This window comes from Microcaecilia unicolor, chromosome 1, assembly GCF_901765095.1.
Source record: "Microcaecilia unicolor chromosome 1, aMicUni1.1, whole genome shotgun sequence".
Taxonomy (NCBI): domain Eukaryota; kingdom Metazoa; phylum Chordata; class Amphibia; order Gymnophiona; family Siphonopidae; genus Microcaecilia; species Microcaecilia unicolor.
In genome coordinates this window covers 484,325,878-484,338,304 of record NC_044031.1, presented here as the reverse complement: position 1 = coordinate 484,338,304, position 12,427 = coordinate 484,325,878, and the positions used below count along the sequence as shown (strand labels likewise).

At 44.6% G+C, this 12,427-nt stretch overlaps 1 protein-coding gene across 1 annotated transcript in view; it reads left to right on the top strand.

Moving 5' to 3' along the window:
- LOC115477313 (ethanolaminephosphotransferase 1-like) overlaps positions 1–12,427 on the top strand; it is a 167,096-nt gene that overhangs the window by 97,777 nt on the left and 56,892 nt on the right. The window contains exon 7 of the mRNA XM_030214111.1: positions 10,892–10,940. Coding sequence (XP_030069971.1) covers positions 10,892–10,940 — 49 coding nt within the window. The remainder of the gene's footprint in view (positions 1–10,891; positions 10,941–12,427) is intronic.

Here is a 12,427-nt window from a genome sequence, read left to right as displayed (position 1 = left end):
GGCCTAAGTAAGGGAGTAGTCCCAGGAAAAAAAGCCTTGTGAGAAGTAGTAATTCAAAAATGCACCCAATAAGCAACAGGGAATCAGAGTTCTGAGATGAGGGAAGTCATATACTCCAATCCTTTGATTGAGAAGAGTAGATTAATTGCCATATTCTGGACAGTTTGGAGACACTTTAAGTCATTCTTCAAAGGAGCTGTTTGCTGCCAAATTGGTGATACCAGTTTAAATACACCATTTGCTTTTTTTATGCATCTGATGCAGCCCATTCCAGGGCGAAACACGGCCAAGTCGGGTACTGGTTTGTAAAACCCCTGTGTGTTGTAGTGGTGGATGATAGACTGTATAACTGGTCTGCTCTTCTATATTCATATTGGTGTTTGCTGGCTGCCTTGCTGTTTTCTTGGACTGGGACTGGTTACAGGATCAGCAGGCCAGATAATGGCTGCAGTGTGCCGTAGGCACATAGGAGTGGCCTAGTGGTTAGAGCACCAGTCTTGCAATTCAGAGGTGGCCAGTTCAAATCCCACTGCTGCTCCTTGTAATCTTGGGCAAGTCACTTAATCCTCCATTGCCTCAGGTACAAACTTAGATTGTGAGCCCTCTTGGGACAGAGAAATATCCAGCGTACCTGAATGTAACTCACCTTGAGCTACTACTGAAAAAGATGTAAGCAAAATCTAAATAAAATAAATAGGCTGTATGCTTGACACCCCTGGGTTAGAGCACTCTTTGTGACCTGGGCAAATCATTTTATTTCCCATTGCCTCATGTACTCACTTAAATTGGACCTGAATATTTATTACCACTGTAAATAGCAGTGTATATCCAGTAGCGCTAAAAAAATGGGAAGTATAGCTATATGTATATATATAGCTATAGCTACTGTGTCTATACAGTGGTTGATATTCAGCCACCAGTGGTCAGTGTTTTTCTGGCCTCCAGCGGCTTTATTCCTGGATATTCAATTCTGGGCCATGTCCTGGTACCGGCATTGAATATCCAGGCATATGTGGCTAGTTAACACTGAGCACTTAATTGCATAAGGTGAATGACAAAGACAGGACTGTGTTTTATGCAGTACTCTTTATGTGGTTAAGCATCAGCACTTAACCACGTAAGTGCAGTCTCTGCCCCCAGACTGCCCACAAAATAGCCGATTTCAGCTTAGGCTCTCATCATGCATATTCAGCAGCATGATCTTGAACTGGTTCAGAGAAAAGCATTGAAAATGGTATGGGGTTTGTGTCACAAAACGTATGAGGACAGACTTGAGGACTTGAACATATAAACCATGGAGAAAAGGAGAGACAGGGGTGATATGATACAGATATTCAAATATTTGAAATGTATTAATCTACAAACAAACCTTTTCCAGAGACAGGAAGGTGGTAGAACTAGAGGTTATGAATTTAGGTTACAGGACTCAGGAATAATGTCAGGAAGTACTTTCTCACTGAGAGGTGGTAGATACCTGGAATGCCCTCCTGCGAGAGGTGGTGGACATAAAAACAGTAACGGAGTTCAAAAATGTGTGGGATAAACACAAAGGAATCCTGTTTAGAAGGAATGGATCATACCAAGTAACAACGAACGAGGACAGATCACTACCATGGACACCTGAATGTGGAGTCCCCCAGGGATCCCCTCTGTCACCAACATTGTTCAACCTAATGATGATACCTCTAGCCAATCAAAACCTTAACCCCTACATTTATGCAGATGACGTCACAATTTACATTCCATTCAAACATGATCTAAATGAAATCACCAACGAGATCACCCAAAGCCTCCAAATTATGCACACCTGGGCAGATGCATTCCAACTAAAACTTAACGCAGAAAAAACACAATGCCTTGTACTCGCCTCACAACATAACACAAAAAACTTCAACACCATAACCACGCCATACTGTTCCCTTCCGGTCTCACAAAACCTTAAAATATTTGGAGTCACCATTGATCGAAACCTCACTCTCGACACCCACGTGAAAAACACGACCAAAAAGATGTTCTTCACCATGTGGAAACTTAAAAGAGTAAAACCTTTCTTCCCGAGATACATCTTCCGTACCCTGGTACAGTCAATGGTAATAAGTCATCTGGATTACTGCAATGCACTATACGCCGGGTGCAAAGAACAGACAATCAAAAAACTCCAAACTGCCCAAAATACAGCCGCTAGACTCATATTTGGAAAACCTAAATATGAAAGTGCAAAACCACTAAGAGAGAAACTTCACTGGCTTCCACTGAAGGAACGCATTGCGTTCAAGATCTGCAATTGTACTCAAAATCATGCATGCAGGTGCCCCAATCTACATGTTAAACCTTGTGGACCTACCGCCCAGAAACACCACAAGATCATCTTGCAAATTTCTCAACCTGCACTATCCCAGCTGCATAGGACTGAAGTACAAACAGATGCATGCCACTACCTTCTCGTACATGAGCACGCAGTTATGGAATGCATTACCCACAGACTTGAAAGCAATCAACGAAACAACTATCTTTCAAAAATTGCTGAAAACATTCCTCTTCAACAAGGCCTACAATGAGCACCCACAACATAAGTACATAAGTACATAAGTAGTGCCATACTGGGAAAGACCAAAGGTCCATCTAGCCCAGCATCCTGTCACCGACAGTGGCCAATCCAGGTCAAGGGCACCTGGCACGCTCCCCAAACGTAAAAACATTCCATAAGTACATAAGTAATGCCATACTGGGAAAAGACCAAGGGTCCATCGAGCCCAGCATCCTGTCCACGACAGCGGCCAATCCAGGCCAAGGGCACCTGGCAAGCTTCCCAAACGTACAAACATTCTATACATGTTATTCCTGGAATTTTGGATTTTTCCAAGTCCGTTTAGTAGCGGTTTATGGACTTGTCCTTTAGGAAACCGTCCAACCCCTTTTTAAACTCTGCTAAGCTAACCGCCTTCACCACTTTCTCCGGCAACGAATTCCAGAGTTTAATTATGCGTTGTGTGAAGAAAAATTTTCTCCGATTTGTTTTAAATTTACTACACTGTAGTTTCAACTCATGCCCTCTAGTCCTAGTATTTTTGGATAGCGTGAACAGTCGCTTCACATCCACCTGATCCATTCCACTCATTATTTTATACACTTCTATCATATCTCCCCTCAGCCGTCTCTTCTCCAAGCTGAAAAGCCCTAGCCTTCTCAGCCTCTCTTCGTAGGAAAGTCGTCCCATCCCCACTATCATTTTCGTCGCCCTTCGCTGTACCTTTTCCAATTCTACTATATCTTTTTTGAGATACGGAGACCAGTACTGAACACAATACTCCAGGTGCGGTCGCACCATGGAGCGATACAACGGCATTATAACATCCGCACACCTGGACTCCATACCCTTCCTAATAACACCCAACATTCTATTCGCTTTCCTAGCCGCAGCAGCACACTGAGCAGAAGGTTTCAGCGTATCATCGACGACGACACCCAGATCCCTTTCTTGATCCGTAACTCCTAATGCGGAACCTTGCAAGACATAGCTATAATTCGGGTTCCTCTTACCCACATGCATCACTTTGCACTTGTCAACATTGAACTTCATCTGCCACTTGCACGCCCATTCTCCCAGTCTCGCAAGGTCCTCCTGTAATCGTTCACATTCCTCCTGCGACTTGACGACCCTGAATAATTTTGTGTCATCGGCGAATTTAATTACCTCACTAGTTATTCCCATCTCTAGGTCATTTATAAATACATTAAAAAGCAACGGACCCAGCACAGACCCCTGCGGGACCCCACTAACTACCCTCCTCCACTGAGAATACTGGCCACGCAATCCTACTCTCTGCTTCCTATCTTTCAACCAGTTCTTAATCCATAATAATACCCTACCTCCGATTCCATGACTCTGCAATTTCTTCAGGAGTCTTTCGTGCGGCACTTTGTCAAACGCCTTCTGAAAATCCAGATATACAATATCAACCGGCTCCCCATTGTCCACATGTTTGCTTACCCCCTCAAAAAAATGCATTAGATTGGTGAGGCAAGACTTCCCTTAACTAAATCCGTGCTGACTTTGTCTCATCAGTCCATGTTTTTGTATATGCTCTGCAATTTTATTCTTAATAATAGCCTCCACCATCTTGCCCGGCACCGACGTCAGACTCACCGGTCTATAATTTCCAGGATCTCCTCTGGAACCTTTCTTAAAAATCGGAGTAACATTGGCTACCCTCCAGTCTTCCGGTACTACACTCGATTTTAGGGACAGATTGCATATTTCTAACAGTAGCTCCGCAAGTTCATTTTTTAGTTCTATTAATACTCTGGGATGAATACCATCAGGTCCCGGTGATTTACTACTCTTCAGCTTGCTGAACTGACCCATTACATCCTCCAAGGTTACAGAGAATTTGTTTAGTTTCTCCGACTCCCCCGCTTCAAATATTCTTTCCGGCACCGGTGTCCCCCCCAAATCCTCCTCGGTGAAGACCGAAGCAAAGAATTCATTTAATTTCTCCGCTACGGCTTTGTCCTCCTTGATCGCCCCTTTAACACCATTTTCGTCCAGCGGCCCAACCGACTCTTTGGCCGGTTTCCTGCTTTTAATGTATCTAAAAAAATTTTTACTATGTATTTTGCTTCCAACGCTAATTTCTTCTCAAAGTCCTTTTTTGCCCTCCTTATCTCCGCTTTGCATTTGGCTTGGCATTCCTTATGATCTATCCTGTTACTTTCAGTTGGTTCTCTTCTCCACTTTCTGAAGGATTGTTTTTTGGCTCTAATGATTTCCTTTATCTTACTGTTTAGCCACGCCGGCTGACGTTTAGTCTTTTTTCCCTTTTTTCTAATACGTGGAATATATTTGTCCTGAACCTCCAGGATGGTGTTTTTAAACAGCATCCACGCCTGATGCAAGTTTTTTACTCTGCGAGCTGCTCCTTTCAGTCTTTTTTTTACCATTTTTCTCATTTTGTCGTAATCACCTTTTCTATAGTTAAACGCTAGCGTACTTGATTTCCTAGTTTCACTTCCTTCAATGCCAATATCAAAACCGATCATATTATGATCACTGTTATCAAGCGGCCCTCGTATCGTTACCCCCTGCACTAGATCATGAGCACCACTAAGGACTAAGTCTAGTATTTTTCCTTCTCTTGTCGGCTCCTGAACTAGCTGTTCCATGAAGCTGTCCTTGATTTCATCAAGAAATCTTATGTCCCTTGCGTGTACAGATGTTACATTAACCCAGTCTATATGCGGGTAATTGAAATCCCCCATTATTATTGTGTTGCCCAGTTTGTTTGCGTCCCTGATTTCCTTTAACATTTCCGCATCCGTCTGTTCGTCCTGGCCAGGCGGACGGTAGTACACTCCTATCACTATCCTTTTCCCCTTTGCACATGGAATTTCAATCCACAGTGATTCCAAGGAGTGTTTTGTTTCCTGCAGAATTTTCAATCTATTTGATTCAAGGCTCTCGTTAATATACAATGCTACCCCTCCACCAATCCGATTCACCCTATCACTACGATATAATTTGTACCCCGGTATGACAGTGTCCCACTGGTTATCCTCCTTCCACCAGGTCTCAGAGATGCCTATTATATCTAATTTTTCATTTAGTGCAATATATTCCAACTCCCCCATCTTATTTCTTAGGCTCCTGGCATTCGCATATAGACATTTCAAACTATGTTTGTTGTTCCTAAGTACATCATGCTTAGTACTTGACAGTATTAATTGGCAATCTTTTGTCTGATTTTTATTGTTATTTAAAGATACCCGATCTACTACAATCTCTTTTGCAACCTCACTATCAGGATACTCTATCTTCCCTGTTATGGTGATATCTTTGAAAGATACCTTATCCCGAACCATGCTCTTTTGAGCGACTGTCGGCCTTCCCCCCATTTCTAGTTTAAAAGCTGCTCTATCTCCTTCTTAAACACCGATGCCAGCAGCCTGGTCCCACTCTGGTTAAGATGGAGCCCATCCTTTCGGAATAGGCTCCCCCTTCCCCAGAATGTTGCCCAGTTCCTAACAAATCTAAAGCCCTCCTCCCTGCACCATCGTCTCATCCACGCATTGAGACTCTGGAGCTCTGCCTGTCTCTTGGGCCCTGCGCGTGGCACAGGTAGCATTTCAGAAAATGCTACCCTGGAGGATCTGGATTTCAGCTTTCTACCTAAGAGCCTAAATTTTGCTTCCAGAACCTCTCTCCCACATTTTCCTATGTCATTAGTACCCACATGTACCAAGACAGCCGTCTCCTCCCCAGCACTATATAAAATCCTATCTAGGTGACGCGTGAGGTCCGCCACCTTCGCACCAGGCAGGCAAGTCACCAGGCGATCCTCACGTCCACCAGCCACCCAGCTATCTATATGCCTAATGATCGAATCACCAAGTACAACAGCTGTCCTAACCTTTCCCTCCCGGGCAACATTTGGAGATATATCCTCACCACCCCTCTCAACTATGAAAGCTTACCTTATACAGCTATCCAATTCACTCCCTCCCTTCTTCCCTTGATCGCTACACACTACTAACTGTATCTGATATCCTGATATGACAATGTCAACAAATCTATGTAAGCCACATTGAGCCTGCAAATGGGTGAGGGAATGTGGGATACAAATGCAGTAAATAATAATAATAATAATCTAAAGAAGCTTAGTGGTGATTAGATGGTGACACCAATAATTGGGAAGCAAAGCCAGTGCTGGGCAGACTTCTAAAGTCTGTGCCCTGATTGTGGCTGGATAGATTCAGTTTTAGAAGCTGGAAAAAAAGGCTTGTGCTGAGCAGACGTCTACAGTCTGCGCCCTGAACATGGCAAGGACAAAACAAGATCAAGCATACTCAGTTCACACCCTATGCTTGGAACAACCTTCCCGAGTCCTTACGCCAAGCCCCCTCCCTGCCCATCTTCAAGTCTTTGCTTAAAGCCCACCTCTTCAATGCTGCGTTCGGCACCTAACTCTTATCTTTCAGGAATTCCAGACTGCCCCAATTTGTCTGCCCCTATCGGTCCGACTGTTCACATGTCCTTTAGATTGTAAGCTCTTTGAGCAGGGATTGTCCTTCTATGTTAAATTGTACAGCGCTGCGTAACCCTAGTAGCGCTTTAGAAATGTTAAGTAGTAGTAGTAGTTATAAGTTTATCTTGTTGGGCAGACTAGATGAAATGTACAGGTCTTCATCTGCTGTCATCTACTATGTTACAAGCGTTTAAGTTGCTTTGAATATCAATCTTATACACAGGTTCACATCCACATTTACGCCTCTCTTGATGAAGATGCAAATTTGTGCAAGAACATTTGTATGCTTATGCTACTGGTCTGGCTGCCTATTGTATAATGCTGTGTAATTGCCTAGTGCTGCTTTTAGAACACAGGCTTAAAACAGGCACCTTTTTGACATTACACCGACGTGTTCTGTTATAAAATCAAGCCCATACTGGGTTATTTATTGCAACTGCTTTGATTTGATGTTCTCCGCTTTAGTGAAAAATGATTCTGAGCACCAATTCAAATAAATAAATAAAAACGAATGGAAAAGGAAGCTGGGGAAATAACTGCTTGGTCTGTTGCCTGACAGAACCCACCACAAACCACTGGGCTACGAGAGCAAATCTTTTAAATATAATTCCAGTCGAAATGCAGAATCCCCTTGCCTAATGTTATTAAATCGAAGGCCGTTACACTTCATCTCCTTCTCTTTCTGGCTTCAAAACCATGAAACAGGATCTGTGCAGTTTTCTTCTGCCAAAGGAACCGCTTTGCAAACCTTCAAAAAAAATAAAACCTGGTTTCCTTTTGGGCATGACAGTTCTGGTTGTATAAGAGCCCCAGAGAATGTAGTGTTTTCTGTTTGGCATAATCTGACATTCAGATTTTAATATTCTTTCTTGATTTGTTTTAACTATTAGGGGAATAGAATGCAGAGTCAGTTTGTGTTGTGACTATGTACACATATGGTTATTGAGAATTTTTTTTAAAGCCAATTTAGCACAATTTACTGTTGTTATTCAGTTAATGAGTTTTAGCATTTCCTAAATGTTGACAAAAATAGTATTTGTTAACTGTGTGGGTAGTGAACATTTCAGAATTCACAAATCAATTTGCAACTCTGAAAATTAGGTTAACACAGCTTGCTATGAGGCAGAGCTGCCGAGAGACAGAGCCGGGTCCGGGGCAGGGCTGCTACACCCCCACTCAGGTTGCCGCCCCCCCCCCACCCCCCACCCCACTCACCTTCCTACATCTGCTTCTCCCTCGGTCTGTCACTCTCCTGTTCCTGTGTGCCAGGACCCGAGTGATTGCATTAACGCAATCACCCAGGTCAAGCTTGCCAACTCCTCGGTTTTCCCTTGAAATTGGGCGGGTTTTTAAGCTGCTCGCAGGCATTTTCTAACAGTTGTGGGTTGCAACTTTTTGTGTGGTTTCTGTTTTTTGGGGGGGTGGCTGCTTTGGCTTGTTCCTTCCGGCTCTTTCTACTCTCTCCCTATTAGTCAAATTTGATGCCAGAATGAGGCCTTGGTCCATCTCAAGCTTCATTCTGGCTCCAAATTTGACCAATAGGATGGTGAGGTGAGCGATGAGGTCATCAGCTGGTGATGACTCATCATGCTCTGGAGGAGGAGCAAGGCAGAGAGCAGAACATGATGGAGGAGAGTGCAGCGAGCACTGCAACACGTGGTGGAGCGAGGACCGGAGGGCGGAGGTAGGCAGAGTAAACTGAGCAGCATGCAGGTAAGGCTACAGCCCAAGACATACCCAAAAGTAGCCCAATTTTTAACACCAAAAATAGCTATTTGAGGAAGGAGAGCGAGAGAGCCCCCCCCCCCCCCTCCTCCTCACATAGCTATTTTTGGAGTTGGGCTATTTATGGGCTACATTTGGGCACGACTTGGGCTGGACCATCTGACAACCTTGACCTGGGTCCCAAAACACAAGCAGAAGAGAGGCAAACCAAGGGAGCAGAACCTTCTGCCTGCCTCCGGAAGCCTTGCTGGTGCTGGGCCCCTCCTTGAAGGCTGGTCTCCCCCCCCCCCCCCCCCCCCCCCTTGGCTGGCCTGCTACGAGGCACAGTTTGTAGAGTCAGTATCTTGCTCATTCCCGACTTTTCACACTTACATTTTAATGCATCATGGCAGTTGTAGTCAGCACTGTAAGTCCAAAAACACAATGCTGATCCAAGATTAGAACATAAATCTCCCTCCAAAAACTGGGTCATTGGCAGCTCTAGGCTAGAGCTGCTAATGAAAAGCCTTGGTATAGTTTTGGCACTGAATAAATAAAAAGCTAGACTGATTGTCACTTGAGTGTAATTTCTAATTAAAATAAGGTTCCAAAAACAAGAAATGGCTAGCAGCTGATAGACTAAATGCCATTTCCAGACCTTCACATTCTATTTCTGTTCTTGCTCCCCAGTGGGCTTTTAATCTTTGTAACAAACTGAAGGATTGCAGCAGGAAATTTAGGTTTAACTTGAAGTGAATGGCTTGTCTCCTGTCTGCCTTAATGCAATGCAGATGTTAGAACTACTCCATATTTAACTCAAGGTCTTCCTAGAAGAGAAATCCTTTCATTTCTTGTAAACATGTTAAGCAGCACTTAAAATTCTCATTTTGGGGAACCATTTTAACTATGAATAAAAAAAAATCTAAGTCTAGGGTTGCTTGGTAGCAGCGCTGTGCACTGCCACACCGAAGATCTGAATTTGATGTCTAAGCCTGGCTTCTAAACCTTGGGCAGGCCAGGGCAGAGGGTGCTGCAAAAGACAGTCTCTCACAGCCTCTCAGAGGGGAGGGGGCGAGGGAGAACGGCAAAATGCAGTAACTGTGCATGTATAGTGAGTTCCACAAGAAGCTGTATCCTGTGACACTTGGCCAGACTGTCACCATGTTAGCTGTGGGTAATAAAATGTTGAAAAACTCCAGGCAGCTCTGAATGGCGGGTCACAGCTTAGCCCAGCCAAGGGACTGGGGCAATGGTTCTCAAACCTGGTCCTGCTGGAGGCACCCCACCCAGTCAGGTTTTGGAGGATATTTACAATGGATATTCAAGAGAGAGATCTGTATGCAGTGGACTGGAGGATGGGATTTGATATACTGCCTTTCTGTGGTTACAATCAAAGATGTTTACATATTATATACAGGTATTTATTTGTACCAGGGGCAATGAAGGGTTAAATGAGTTGCCCAGAGTCACAAGGAGCTGCGGTGGGAATTAAACCCAGTTCTGCTAGTTCTCAGCAGTGGCATAGCTATGGGGGCCTGGGCCTGCCCCCCTCCCCCAGGTCTCCTCCACAATTGGAGTAAATATCAAATGGCTGGTGGGGATGCCCAGTCCCTGCCAGCAGATGAGATCCGTTGACCGAACTGCTCAAGCAGGAAGAAGTCAGCGACCTCCTTTCCAGCCGCTGATGTCTGCACTCGTTGCACATGCTCAGTTCATGCATGAAAGAAGCATATGTGAGGAGTGTAGACACCAGGCTGCTGACTTCTTCCTGCTTGGGTGCTTGGGCAGTTCGGGCAGTGGATCTTGTCTGCTGACAGGGATTAGGCATCCTTACCAGCAAAGGTAAGAATAATTTGGTAGGAGGAAGGAGGAAATGTGTTGCCCCCCAGTCCACCCCTTGGCCACCCCCAAAAGCCAATGTTGGCTATGCCCCTGGCTCTCAGGCCCCTCCCTGCACTAACCATTAGGTCTCTCTTCCATTGAATCTGATGGACTCAAAAGCCTGAGATAGAAGAAACTGTCGGGCTAATAAAATTTTAATTTTTATTGTTGTTATGATGTAATCAATGAAATCCCATTAAGCAGTGATGAAGATTATTTGCAAGCACAGAATAATGCTTATCCATTAATCATGTTAGAAATGCTCTCCTGTCATCTCTTTCCAGGCTGCAGTATATTTCTTTCTCTTCCTCAGACACTACGCAATATTTTTAGGTAAGTGCCCATCAAATGTATTTATTTATATTTCAATTTTATATATCGACTTTGCCCACAAACACAGTTTCAGAATATAATAGAAATGCAGTAACATTAAGCAGAAGCCAACCTTCAGTCGTCTACTCTGGCCCAAGAGTATTTCTGAATTTTTGTTGTTTTTATTCACAGTCTAATTCAAACCTGAGAAAACCCAATATTCATATTTTATTTCCATGTTTGCTCCCTCATTTCCTCTGCTTCCTTGGTTTTGTTTTGGGTTTTGGCAATCGTGGTTTATACTCGGACAAATTTAGGTCCTGCATTAAAACTTTGATAGCTTTGCAAGTCATTGCTTCCCTTTGCATAGGTACAGCAGCTGGAACAGTGAGTAAAACAAGGCAAGTGAGCTTGCCTACTAACCACAAGAGAGCACAGACTAATCTACTTTAATAAGCTGGTTCTGGCATTCCTTAGGTTTTCGCAGGCAACCCCCTCTAGCTTTTTAGTAGGTAGACTAGCCTATTCTGGGAGTGAAAGTCTACTCTTCACAGACATTTACAGGGTTTTGAGGACATCTAGGACCAGCGGTGTACCAAGGGCGGGGTGGTCCGCCCCAGGTGCACGCCGCTGGAGGGGTGCAGAGAGCAGCCGCTTGCCTGTCGGCTCCGCTGTTTCCCTGCTCCCTCTGCCCCAGAACAGGTTACTTCCTGTTCCGGGGCAGAGGGAGCAGGGAACCAGTGGAGCCGAGAGCCGCACGGCTGCTCCCAGCAACCAAAAATGCACCCGGGGAGGGGGGTGGGGTGTTGTGCTGCACCAAGGGGGAGGGGGTGCGCATCGGCGATCCGCCCCGGGTGGCAGCCGACCTAGGATTGTCACTGTCTAGGACCAGATTCTGTATATGGCACTGTAACAATTGGCGCCGAAAAAAAATACAACTAGGCGTATTCTATAAACTATGCTTAAAGTTGGGTGTGGTTTATAGATTACGTCTAGTGCCTGTCTGCACGACTCATTTTAGTCGCAGGTATTTACCCGCCAAGTAACACTTAGTGTAAATGCCCGCAACTAAGTTAGGCATGGAGTGGGTGTATTCCATATCAGCGTGCATAGATTTTAGAAACATCTATGACCCACCCATTCCACACCCCCTTTTCGGTTCTGTGCTTTAGATTTTATGCGCAGAACTTTACAGAATCTGTTAAGCAAGTTCTAGCATTAATTCTAATTAATGCCAATTAGTGTCAATAATTGCCTGTGAAGTAGCAATTGTCAGTGCTGATTGGCTTGTTAAGATAATTAAGCTTCACGCACAACTCCGGTCGCACTATATAGAATCCCGGGCCTAATGGGAAGGGATTCTCAGCCAGTGCTCCACCACTGACCTCTGCAGGCTGGCCTCCATTTACACATATCCTTGGTTCTGGAGAGGTGTGTGATTTGTGACCTCTAGCCAAGGCCTGGCCCTCTAATGACTGGGTTAGATGGGGATGGAGGGGGGAGTGGTA